A 13547-nucleotide genomic window follows, 5' to 3' on the forward strand; every position below is an offset into this window, starting at 1 on the left:
TCCATCTCGAGGAATGTCAACTCCACTCTCCTAGGTGCATAGGTCAAATCTGTTTCTAGCCATACCAACTCCTTTCGTGATCGCACATCTCACATTCAACCCCTCAGCAAAGCCTGCGTCTTCACAATAGACCCAGAATCTGACCACTTTGAACTTCCTTCACTCCTACCACCTGGTCTGAGCCATCCTCGTCTTTTGCTTGGACGGTGCAGTAGCCTCCCAGCCGCTGCCCTGTAATATGTTCTCAGCACAGCAGCCTGAGCGATCCAGTTCAAATGCGAGTTAGATGCTGCTCCTTTCTGCGCACGTCCTCCGTAGATTCCCATCTCTTTCAGAGCACACAGCAGAGACCGTCTGGCACCTCTGGGGTCCTAGGGGGCTTACCGGCACTCTGCCCTTACCTCCTATTGGCTCCCCCAGCCCATGCTGCTTCTGCCACCTGGTCTCCTTAAACTTCCTCCAACATTCCGGATTTACCCTTGCTGTTCCCTTTGCTTGGAATGCTTTCCCTTCGTGTCTTGACATGACATCATCTCCTCTCTTTCAGGGATTCATTTACTCACTGTTAACTTTCCACGATCTGATTTAAAGTTGCAGCCCCCTTCCCTCCACCCCACCTGCCTTGCTTCTGTTTTTCTTCATCATGCATTTCCATCTGACATGCCATGGAGTTTATTTTAATTAATTTGTTCGTTTGCACCTTCTCCCTCCAGTTAGAATGTAAGCTCCTTGAGATCAGGATTTTTATCTTTTTGCTTGCCATTGTATCCTTATCCTTGCCTGGCATATTATAGAGGTTTAATAAATATTTATGAAATAAGTGAATGGCCAGGAGTGACTTCTAGGCTGGACCAAGGCTACTGGTATTCCCTGTTAAGGGGCACAACTTAAGAACAGACCAATCACCACTGAGAAGTCCAAATTTGAGAGTCTTTATTAAGCTGGCCAGCTGACTGTCTCACACAATGCCCCAAAAAATGGCTATTGGGAGAACAGCCCTGACCACAGGGTTGTAGGGGTTCTTATACCAAAAATCACATCAATCATAAGTGTCTGTTGCTATGATTCAAAATTACAAACTAACATCATGAGATCATCGACAGAGGGGGAAGTGGGTCAAACTGACCCTTACCTAGGTACAAACTAAAGAATGGTTGCTAACATCCACACAATTACCGTTTACATGGTACATTGGTTAAGAGCAATAGAGGTCAAAGGAGAGCAATTTTTACTACATAGGAGTTGCCATTGTATATTATTAAACATGTCATGCTAAGTAACTGATGATGAGTACAGAGGCGGGTGTTCCCATGGGAGAAACTTATTTCCTACATAACATGGAGTCTTAGAGCAAAATGGAGTCTGTTTAGTCATTTCCCTTAGAGTCTGGCCTATAACATTCTCATGGAGCCAGATCTGTCAGCCCATCACATTCCCCAGCCCCAACCACACACAGGAGTTCCCTGAGGCACAGGGTCCAATGGGGGCAACCTGAACAATCTTCTCGTCTATGCATCCCAGGGGTCACCACTGAATGTGCATAATTTTGTGCCCTAAGGAGTTTGAAATCTGAAAATCATGAAATTGGGAATTTCATTAAAGGAGAAATAGGCTTCTAGAAGCTTGGGCAATAGGCCTCTGGAGAAATAACCTAAACTGGCTAAGAAGGGGCTCTTAGCAAATAGTTGAGATATCAAGAAGGGTTTGCTTTTGAAAGTATTCTGACCAGAGGTGATGAGCTGGGATAAGTCTCATCAGAGAAGGTATTCCAAGCCTAAAATAGACCCATCCATCCACCCACCCACCCACCCTTCTGCCCACTCACCTCCCCATCCACCCATCCATCCATCATCCAACACACGTTTAGTACACAAACTTTCACGAGACCCTGTGGTAAGTGCTGGAGTTACATTAAATGTAGCCCTTCTTAAAATTCATGTTCTGGTTGGAGAGATTCATGAGGAGCTAGCTACAAAATCCCAAAATACCTCTCACAGACATGGGCACAAGGGGGCTCCTTGCTCTGTCCTGGGAGAGGGATAATGGAAACTCTACCTGGAGGTGAGTGGAGATCTTGACCTTGAGCACAGGGCCTAGTGAAATGGAGGGGTGGAGATTCCAGTGGAGGGGTGGCCTAGCAGAGGCCCAGCAGGGAAGAGTGCGGGTGGCCTTGCTGGCCTTGTGGTTGTGAACGAGGTGCCCAGGGTAGAGGAGGGCCTCGCGGTAGGAACTTGAGGAACCAGGTGGGAGAGGAGAAGGTGGAGGAGCCCTGGCAGTAACAAAGTGCACCTGAATGAACCACAGGTAGCAAGAGAGTTTTGTTGTTGTTGTTGTTGTTCATTTGCTTTTTAAATGGAGTTTTCCCAGCAAGAGTCTCATCAGATCCTGATGAGCCCTCTGAGGAAAGCAGAGGGGAAGGACAGGTATGGATGGCAATGGAGTTGACTGAGTTCCTGGGCCGCGCGATCCTCGGAACACCAAACCAGTGTTTATGGAACACATCGGGAGTACATAAGGCTCTTCCAGTTTTGGCGGGATTGAGAAGACAACTGATGCCACATTCTGTAGTGAGACCCCAGGGCAGCACTTGCCAGGACATGACTGTAAACTGGACTCTGAGCTAAGGGTCCCCCTCCAGGCTGTGATGGGGCCGGGCAGCCTGGGAGGGGGCAGTGGACACGAAGGTGGGACGTTCAGAGAGCGCTGTTGGGGCTGAGAGCACCCCCTTCCCTCTGGCTGCCCTTAGCCCAAGGTGAGTGGCTGGGGCTTCCGCAGGGCTATTTGGAGAGGGCCTTGTGTCCACCTCAGTTGAGGACGCAGCAGCCGCCCCCTCTGGAGAAATGAAGGGGTAAGAGGTGGGCTGGCAGCTGAAGGCAGAGAGGAATAGGAGGGACGCCTGCAGGCCCCGAGTTTGTCAGAGCAAAGCGAGCTGGGACGCCCCCTGTGGGGTGCCTTAGATCCACCCAAGAAGACAGTGTGGAGGGACGAACGCACACAAGTGCTCGTGAGACCAAGTCAAATGCCCACCAAGTCCAGAAAGAAAGACACCAACCACACACTGGTGCCACTCACCTAGGAAGCCCCCCCCCCCCAGGAGTCAGAAGCCTGGAGGCATGAGGAGGGGAGGCCCCCACGGGGAAAGAGGCGGGGCTTTCTCACACACACGTCCACACAATGCATGCATCTGCGCATGCATACACACCCCACACGTGCACTCACATGCTCACACACACACTCACACTCACTCACTGCAAGGCTGATCTGGGGGCTGGGAGGAGGCTTATTTTATGTTTGATGTTTGGGCCTCTCTTGGGGACCTTCAATTATGGATTGGAGATGCCTTTGTGACTTCAAGTGTTCATTGGACTTTCTATGACCTAACCGAGTTCAGAGGAGTGGCAAGGCTGTCTGAATTCTCCTCCTGGCCTGGGGGAAGAACTGCTCCATTGAAGGCTAGAAACAGCTGCTTCAGGGTGACCTCTTCCCCTCCTGGTGGCCTGTGAGGGCTGCTGGTTTGACCTGATGGCTAGATTCACTGTCGAGTGTGGGCGCTGCACACACTAACTCATTAGTCCTCCTCATAACCTATGAAGCAGGTAGGTGTTACCAACACTCTCCCTGTTTTGCAGGTGAGGAAACTGAGACCCAGAGAGATAAAATGAGGTGCCCAAGGTCTCACAGTTGCTAAGAGCTGGGATGCAGGCCAGGCAGGCTGCCCTGGGAGCCCATGCGTTTCACCTTTCCTGGAGACATCTCTGAGGGCTCCCTGGGCTTGCTCCAGTCATGAAGCCTCACCAACAGGGTAGACCTCTCTGGGGTACAGGGCACAGGTGACACTGCAGGGTGGTTTAAGTTGGAACTGGTCCTCTCCTGGAGGAAGACTCCCTGGCCTGACTCCCCTTCCTGCTGCCCCAATCTGCAAGAAAATCAGAAGTTAGGGGCTGAGCTCTGCTGAGTCTGGCTGTGTCGCCTGACTCCGTGACCGTCTCTCGGGAGAGTGTGTGGGTGCTGCGTGTATGCACGTGTCTATGCGCATGCATGAATGTGCAGTTCTGCTACTTCTGCATCGAGGTCTTTGTTTTGATCCCGATACCTCAGTTTATCATCCGAGTGTTGCCCACCGAGAGCCACAGGGAACAGGCAAACTGACTCTCCCAGACATACCAGGCTGCTCCAGGTGCTGTCCCCTATCACCTGGTGCCTGTCGCCACTATGCTGCCGCAGACTGGGCTAACCAGCTGGCCCTTGCCCATGTGTTCTCTGTAAAGCGATGGAAAGAATTATCTACATTTTGCAGGCTCATAAATCCGCCAATAAATACTTCCTTCTGATGTTTTTCTCCATTTGCCACTGGATTTATTGAAACTGGGGAAAGGCATGCTTTTCTTAGTGAGGAGATGCTAAAATGAGTTCTTTTGGGGTGTGGTTTATAATAATTTAATTAGCCCAGCTTTTTTGGGAAAAAAAAAAGTGTTAATTAGTTTTTGCTTAAAATATACCATCTTGGTGGCCTCTCCTTCCCCACTTCTCTCCCCTGGGTGAAGCCCCAATTTTCCATCCACACCCTGCAGCAAGTCCTAGCCTGGTCACCACTGTTATTAGAGGAAAAGGAAATGCAAAAAGGTATTTTTGTGCAGCCATGGTGTATGATACGTGCTGATTATGAGTCCTTAAGTTCAAGACACTGGGACGGTGGAAAGCAGCATTCCACAAAAAGTCAACCTCATGTTGCGGCCTCTGAAGGATCACAAAGTTCTCAGAGGCCTGCTGGCCACTGGTCCCTGTCCCCAGGGGTTTCAGGAGTGGCTGCAGAATGCCAGGTGGAGGCAGGAAAGCATGTGGAGAACATCTCAGACAGAAGGGAAGAGGTCTCTCCAGGTGAGCCCATCTCCCCGGGACTTGTCTAGCCACCTGCCACAGGTGAAGATGGTGGCCACCCCGGTGCTGGTGTTGGTGACTTCCACCCTCTCCACCAGCCACCCCGAGTAGTAGCCACTGCCATCATGCTCCAGCCGCACCTTGCGCAGCTCGCCCAGCTCCAGGGTCTCCAAGAAGAAGCGGTCCGTGCTGCCCCGCTCAAAGAGGTTGCGCATTTTCTGCTTTAGTTCTCGCTTGCCTGTGTCCCCATTGGCTCCAAAGATGGTCACAAAGACGTTGGCATCGGTACCTGCCCCTGGCTCGTAGCCTGTTGTCACAATGATCTCATATTTGACGGGTACCAGACTCTGGATCTTGCTGGCAAAGCTCTCTGTTGTCTTGGTAACCTCGAATACCCTGAAGTACTTCCTCTTCCTCTTGAGGGGGATGAGGCAGTCGCAATTAAAGAAGTACCTGGCAGAGGGGTGAGAGAGAGAGAGAGACTCAGGGGACACCAGCCAGGGTCTCGCCCTCCCTCATTCATAGATAATTCCCTCCCAGGATTCCAGTCTGTGATCATGAGGCTGGAAAAGTGAGTCTGAGGCTCGTTCATGTTTGTAGTGGAGTGGCATCTCATCCTCTAGTTGCCCCTTGATTCTTCTGCTTATTTCTTTGTCCCTCACACTCTATATCCAATCCGTGAGCAAAGTCTTTTGACCCTATCTTTAAAGTTTACCCTGAATCAGCTCACTGGGAAAACTACCCAGTATCTCCCTGTCTGCCCTGCTCTGATCCGAGTTACAAGCATCTTCTACCTGGAGAATGTCAAATGATTAGGTCATGAAAGTTGTAACCATATTGGTGAATTAATCCTCTGATATGGATTAACTAAGTGGGTGGTAACTGTAGGCAGGTAGGGAGTAGCTGGAGAAGGTAGATCACTGAGGCGTGCCTTTAGAGTTTATATTTTGTCCCTGGTGAGCAGAGTTGTCTCTGCTTCCTGCCTGCCATGCCCCGAGATGCTTTTCTCTAACCTGCCTTTTCACCATGGTGTTCTGCCTCATCTCAGGCCCAGAGCTATGGAGTTGGCCATCTATGGACTGAGACCTCTGAAACTGTGAGTGTCAAATAAACTTTTCCTCTTCTACGTCATTTTTGTCAGGTCTTTTGGTCACACACACACACATACACACACAACTGACTAAAATACCTATTTTGGATAAAAATCCTCTGTGTGTGTGTGTGTGTGTGTGTGTGTGTGTGTGTGTGCGCGCGTGCTCGCGCACTGGGGATTGAATCCAAGGCCTTGACTACACTAAGAACACGCTCTACCACTGAGCTACACCCACCACCCTCAGATGAAAATTCTTAACAACCAAAAGAACTTGGTCTTCTGCATTCTGAAACTCATTAACTCCCACCACAACCCAAAGCATCATCCTCTCATTTTATGGAAGCAGGAACCAAGGCTTGAAGAGGAAGTCACTGCTCCAGGTAATCCAGAGCCAGGGACTGTGTGACCCTGAAGAGAAAACCATTTAAAGATGCTTCACAGGAAATCTTGATTCTTTTTTGAGATCTCTTTCCCTAATTTAGCACTTAATATATTTGGATTGTTATTCCATACCAGAATTGCTTACAGGGAGATATATTGCATTCTTTGTTTTAAAAACGCTTTAAAATGTATTTCTTCATGCATATGCCTACCAATATACATAATTCTATGCAAATGCACAAGTCATATGAGCATATATATGCTTTTCCAAATGTACTCATTTTCTTTCTCTTTTTGCTTGGCTCTATTTCCTTTTTTCTCCCTCCTTTCAGCATCCCACCTTTACCTCAAATAACCCAAGTAACAGTTGAGGGTGCAGCCTGCCAAATTTCCCCCCATTCCACCCAACCATGCCCAGACCCACATACACACAGACATATGGGGATGTCAGTATTCCCTTTACTAAACAGCTTCATATAAGACATGTTTTCCTGCATCTTGCTTTTCTCACTCAACAATACTTCCTGGGAATTTCTCCAAGTCATCTGGTACATATTTAATTCATTATTTTGATGGCTAAAAAAAAAATTCCCCAGTGTAGATATAAGGAAATGTTTTCTAATAGACATAATTAGAAGATTACCATAATGTGGAAACTCAATGGAGTCAAGGCTCCAGTTGGAAATGGGGGTAGGGTGGCCAGTAATTGTGGAGGCCAAAGCAGAGGATGAGCAGAAAGTTCTCCCTATGTAAAACACGAGTAGGATGATCCCCCATCAGGGCACATGGTGTATTTGAAGTATTAGAAAATGCCAGAGAGAAAGGAGTCACCAAGATACTGGTGACAGAATTTTTAATTTCTTTTACCTACTTTTCTGTGTTACTTGAATTTTTATAATAATTATGTATTAGACATGCTATTGGGATAAAACAATAGAGGTTTTTGGTGTAAAAAAAAAATAAAAACCTCTTGTGAGTTCTTCCACAAAAATCTTGAGGATATTAGAACTGGGAAAAAATGAAAAGTGCAGACAAAATCAGAGTCAGAACTGGAAAAGATCAGAGGAAGGAAACTTGAGGGTAGTGTGCTTATAAGAGATTTGAGATTCCATTCATGGAAATTGGAATATGGCTAATGTGGTAGCTGGAAAGGAACTGTGGGCACATTCACAGTGCTAAGTGTTTTTTCTAGTGTAGAATGGAAGTGCATTCTAGAAAGATGCCATGTAACCAGCAGCGAGGATTAGACCCACCTGAAAAATTGCCCTGAGGGTGAAGGTGATATTCCAGAGGTGGGTGGGAGGGTAGGTTCTTATTCCTCAGAAACCACAGCTTGAGACCTCCACAGGCAAGCAGTGGGTGGGAGGACTTCCAAGAGCACCCCAGGATGGCACCTCTGCGGTCCTTTCTCTCTAGCCAGACTCCAGGGAGGTGCAGGGGTCTTAAGCTCTCTCTTTCACAAAAAACATTGTGGGTTTAAAGATACCTGGAGTGGCGACTCTCTTTTTTTATTACTTGATTTTGTCTATCTGGGGCTTGAAGAGGTACAGCATCAGCAGCCACATTCCCTGTGGCTGGGAGGCAGCACTGGGTGGCCCAAGGGGTTTTAACCTGGCCCTGACTCACTGGTTGAGTCATCAACTCTTGGGGCTGAAGTCCCAACTCTTCTCAGGATTGGCCAGAGCAGCCACACCCAGCAACTCCTACAGGATTGATTTTCCTCTGGCTGGGTTTTCTCTAAAAGAACAACAAATGATGTTGCAGCCCAAGAGGGTATGTTGAAGTCCTACCCCCAGTGTGATGGTATTTGGAGATGGGGCCTTTAAGAGATAACTAGGAGTAGATCATGAGGGTGGGACTCTCAATGGGATTAGCAACCTGAAAAGAGGAGGGAGGGGAACCAGAGCTGTTCCCTGCCATGGGAGGACACAAGAGAAGGCAGCCATCTGCAATCCAGGAAGGAGGCCCTCACCAGAACCCAACCATGCTGGCACTCCCATCTTGGATTTCCAGTGTCCAGAACAGTGACAAATGAATGTCAATTACTTGAGTCACCATATTGTTAGGGCAGCCCATGCTCACTAAGACAGAAGTTTAGAGCTCAGAACCATTTAATTGCCCAATTCCAAAAAGGGATGCTTGGTCCAGGAGAGCTAAATGCAAGGCACCTACTGGCCATAAACTGAGTGGTGGGTGGAAAGACATTGCTCTGAGAGGCCATAGTCTGCAGACAAGGGACCCTCCTGGGTCTGGCAGGCCTGCCCCTGGCCGTTGCTTCTGGGGGGCTGCAGCCACCTTCCCAGGTGCAGAAAAGGCTCTAGAGTGTGGAATCAGCAGGGCCAGCCCCAGAAGGGGACATGGCAGAGGCTGAACACTCAGCAACCACTCATTCTCCCCAGTCAACCTTGTCCTTGGTTTCCTCTTCCCACTCCTGCCTGGGTTTTTCTTGGTGTCTTCCTGGCCTTCTGGAGCCTCCAGGATATTATGGCTTCCAGTTCAGTTACCAAGTGACTTTACTTAGACAAATTGACACTGTGTCTATGTTGTCCAGGTAACAAAGGCTCCAAATCCTCCAAAAATGCCTAAGTCTCCAGAAGACCCCAATGGGAAGGGAGGGAGACTCCCGGGTAGGGAGCCCAAAGGAAGGGGTGCTGCTGGATTACCCTGCTGTTTCTGGTCCCTGTGCCGTCCACAGATGTTCTCACTGTGACTACCTAAGCTTCAGTCTTCGTGATAGTTCTGTGCATTGCAGAGGGAGAGATGGGAAGGCAAGGAAAGGCCCTGCTGTCTGGCACTGTTAGGCTTTCTCAGTGTTCCTCCAAGGAAGTCTCCCTGGATTCAAATGCTGAACACACCCAAGGTCATCTAGCCTAGTCCCCTGCCTCTGGAGGTCAATGTATACTTCATATAGCTCCAGAACAGGACAGTTGCTCCTTCCCATCCTGCCCTGTGAGCCTCCTGATGGGGGTGGCCTTGGCTTCGGAAGGGACACCACCCCATACCGCTTCTCGTCCACACCTCTGGCCCATGCTGCCTCAGAGACACTGTACATACACATTGCCATACTCCGTCTCGGTGATGGTGATGGTCTTGACATGCCAGACGAGCTCTCTCTTGGGAATGAACCGGTCCTCCCTGGCCAGGTGACCCACACAAATGGAGGCGATGTCCCCCAGGAAGATGCTGTCAAACTCAAATGTGTCTGTGGTACCCCTGCAGGAAACAAAGGTGTGGCTAATGAGCTGCCTGGGACAGTGAAGTAGTTAAGCACTTGCTGAGTGCCTACTGCATTCCAAGGCAGTATGGCAGACAAGGTCTGAGGTCAGTCCTGCTTTCCTTGAGGGACGCAGCCTTGTTTTAGAATACGATGATCACATTTCAGGTGCCTGGTCCCAGCACCGAAAAGGTAGTATCATTAAGAAGTTTGCAATGGGAGGAAGATGAGGCCCTAGGTGGGTATGAGATTCAAAAAAGCAGAGGGAGGAGGGCAAGGGAAGAGTCCCCTGATGCACACCTGTTTTAGCGAAGTCATGGGAATAGTGGGGTGCAGGGATGCAGATGTTTCTGTGGAAATTCTGGCTTGGGTGGAGTTTGGGTTCAGTATGGGCAATGGGAATGGAGAAAGTGGGAGTCAGGGCGGTCAGGGGTGGTCTGTAAGTGCCAGTCTAAGGAGGTCAGACTTTGTCCTGATGGTGAGGGAGTGTGAAACAGTCCACCGAAGACTGAATGTTTACGCCCTCTCCAAGTTTATGTGTTGAAACCTAATCCCCGGTTCAGTGGTATTTGGAGATAGGGTCTTGGGAAAGTGATGAAGGCAGAGCCCTCATGAATGTTTATCCCCTTACAAAAGAGAGACCAGAGAGTCACCTATCCCTTCTGTCGTGTGAGACCACAGTGAGAGAATGGCTGTCTATGAGCCAGGAGTCAGGCCCTCACCAGACACTGAATCTGCAGGTCCTAGCTCTTGAACTTCCAGTCTCCAGAACTTTGAGTAGGTTACTACCATCTACAAGCCACCTCTCAGATTACTGTGTAGCAGCAGCCCAAATGGACTAAGCCAGGAATAGTGGAGTTAGTGGGGAGGGGGATACAGCACGAGCAGCTGGGAGCTGGCTCTGATGGAAGCAGGAAGTGAGCTCTGTCTGCGTGGACGGAGCTGGTGTTTGCAGTGGGTAGCGCAGGACCGGCAGACCGTCGGTTGTCAATAAGTACTTATTGGTTAGGACCACTTATAGGCCTAAGGCTCCCCATCGGGGGGAGGGAGATGGTTGGGGTCCCTCCCCCACCCACCCCATGCCCACTTCCCTGTGGGTACCCTGCTCCTACTTCCTAAAGGCCCGCTGTCTGGAAGAATTTTCCACGAGAAACTCTTTGGATCGGTTCTTCCTTCCCTCCAGGATGAGCCAGACGTTCTCCCGAGTCTCGCCTCCGTTGCCCGTTTCTATGACGATCTCATAGGCTGCGATGGAGGAGGTGGGAGAGGGTCAGCAGAGGGGAAGCAGCCGCCCACCTCAGGAGCACAGCACCACTTCCTCAGGGCCTCTTTTCTGATCTTGGGCCACAGCCCGGGGGTGGGGAGGCAGGTTAGCATCATCACAGTCCCGGCGGGGTAAGTAGAAGTGCCCGATTCTGAGGCTACAGCGACAGTTCCATCTTATTTATAGTAGCCACCTCTTTGCTGGGCAAATAGGGGAGACGTGGGGAAGGAAGCAGGATGTGTGGATGAATTCTCGAGAGAAGCTGGGCCTGACTCAGGACTCAACAAGAAGTGGGGAGAGGCCAGGCCCAGCTTCGGAAAGTAGAGGACAAAACCTGGCAAGTAAAGGACCCCAGGAGAGCCTTGACTTGCTCCAGCATGCTGCCCGCTTCCACCTGCCTCAGCTGTCACTGTCAGCCTCATAGCAAGCTCCCACTGCTTGTCCAGTGCGTCTGCATTGGCACTCACTCATCCAGCCCCTGTCCAGAGGGTGTCACAGGTCAGGACTGGACTGGACTCTGGGGACAGTAGAACACCCCAGCACAAACACTGGCCATATCATAGGACAGAATGTGCTAATCTTGCAACCCCAAAGAAATACGGGGTGAGAGGAAACTGGCTCCCATAAGCTCACTCCTTCCAACTCCTAGAACTTCGTCTCTTGCTCTCTCCAGCCCCTTGCCTCCTTGCTCCTGCCTTAGAGCTCCACAGTGGTCCTTCCTCTGCCTGCAATGCTTTCCTCAGAGTGAGCTGCCCTTTCCTCCTCTCCTCCTTACGCAAACGTCAACTCGTCAACTTCTCCGGAAAGTCTACTCCAACTCCCCTAATTAAAATGGCAATCACACCCATTTGCCCCACACTCTTGTCTGCCTTGCCTCACTGGGCTCTTTTCTCTTGTCCTTATCATGTTACTTATTTGTTAATTCTGTTGTTTGTACCTCTTCACTCTTACTTAATATAAGCTCCATGAAGGCAGCGCTCCTCATTTTGCTCATTGATAGATTCCCAAGTGCCCAGAACAGTGCTCAGCACATAGTAGGTCCTCAATAAATATTTAGTGAATGAAGGAATGAATGATTGAACCACTTCCCAGCAAGCGTTTGAGGTTGACCTTGAAGAAGAGCCACAATTACAATCAACGAAGGTTGAGGAGCGTTCCAGGCAGAGGGAAGAACACGAGCAAAAGATACTGATGGGGCTGATGGGACTCAGCCCTTCTCCCCAGGGGCCAGGCCAGAGACGGAGCTGGCACTGAAGAGGACACAATTGATATTGGTCTGGAGTGGCCCCTGCAATACAGCCCCTGCTGACATCAGTGAATCTGCGAGGGTTGGGAATTTGGGATCTGAAGGGATCAAGGGATCTCTCAGTTTATGTGCCTTTATCTCAGAGAGGATCAAGAAATCAAGGGGAGGGATTCTGTGCCTTCGGCTCAGCATGAGGTCAATCCCAGCCGCGACCCCTTTGCCTTTGTAGCTTCTCTGGCTCCCTGAAGTAGACAGAAGGAACTGGGCAGGGGCAGGTAACCTGGGCCAGGGGAAGAGACCTGCGGGGCACACAGCCTGCAGCAGGGAGCACTCAGCACCTGGAGAGGCCGGCCCAGGGATGCCAGCCGTCACTGCCATTCTGCTTTCCCAGCAGAAGCCAAGTCATGTTCTGCCACTAGTCTCTGGTGAGTTCGAGGTGGATCCTGGGAATTGTGAAGGAAATGGTTTGTCACCACGAGGGAAAAGTGGGGGCTCTAGGAACCTCCATGCCCACCTCGATGAACTCAAGTAGGAGACGTGAGAGGGGGGCATGTTCACTGTAGCAAACCCTTTCCTGATGGTCCTGAGGTGAGGACATGTGGTAGTATAGCTCTATTCAGGCATGGGGCGTGTTTATGCTCACAGGTGGAATGCCCAGAAGTCAACCTGGGGCCAGCAATCCAAGAATGAAAGTGCCCCATGGGCAGGGTTTCCTGAAGTCAACAGGGTGTGGCGCTTCAAGATGGTCAACAATTTGTCACATGGTTAAATAAAGGGATCTGAGACTGAGTCCATAGACTGAGTCCCTGGAGCAAGCCTCTGGCACTGAACGTGGGTGTGGCTGCCTGTCCTCTCCTGGGCAGCCCAGAGGATACCGTGCTGTCCCCTGGAGGATTGCAGGAATGTCGTTTTGGTGCAGGCCTTCTAGCCCTTGCCCCGTCCTCCCATCCTCCACACCCACACATCCTTCCAGAACTAACCTCCCCTTGGCAACCTCCCTGCCAACCTAAATCCCACAGGGCTCTGCAGCTGTTTGACTGGAAAGCAGAGGAGACTCAGCAATTTTAATCCAAGTCTTATGAATCTGTCCTCTCAAACTCCAATACCTGAAGGACTCTCTATCGCTCACCTGACTCTTGTATGAGGGGCTTAAATTCCCCCTCTGACTACACTGTGAGGCTCTCAGGAAAAGGACCATGTCTTCTTCCATTTATTGAGCCTCTAGTAGGCCCCAAGGCAGGCAGTGCTGCAGAGGGTGGCAAACATGAGCGATCCTGTCCCTGACCTATGGGGGCCTTCGGATCTAGAGAGAGACTAACTCATGCAGACAGACTAGAGGTCACAAAGCAGTGTGCATCACTATAGCACCCTCAGAAAAGACTTGGCCTCAGTAACTCCTCAACAAGTGCAATTAAGAAGCTGGGAGCCCACTTTCTGAATCAGGGCAGGAATTCCCCTACAGGACACGTGA

At 50.1% G+C, this 13547-nt stretch overlaps 1 protein-coding gene across 3 annotated transcripts in view; it reads right to left on the reverse strand.

The window, feature by feature from the left end:
• Positions 1–4850: 4850 nt before the first annotated feature.
• Loxhd1 (lipoxygenase homology PLAT domains 1) overlaps positions 4851–13547 on the reverse strand; it is a 143983-nt gene continuing 135286 nt past the window's right edge. For all 3 annotated transcript variants that reach the window (XM_047526740.1, XM_047526739.1, XM_047526737.1), the window contains 3 exons: positions 10679–10811; positions 9407–9565; positions 4851–5331 (listed from right to left, as the gene is read on the reverse strand). In XM_047526740.1, coding sequence (XP_047382696.1) covers positions 4851–5331; positions 9407–9565; positions 10679–10811 — 773 coding nt within the window. The remainder of the gene's footprint in view (positions 5332–9406; positions 9566–10678; positions 10812–13547) is intronic.

Source organism: Sciurus carolinensis, chromosome 15 (genome assembly GCF_902686445.1).
Source record: "Sciurus carolinensis chromosome 15, mSciCar1.2, whole genome shotgun sequence".
Taxonomy (NCBI): domain Eukaryota; kingdom Metazoa; phylum Chordata; class Mammalia; order Rodentia; family Sciuridae; genus Sciurus; species Sciurus carolinensis.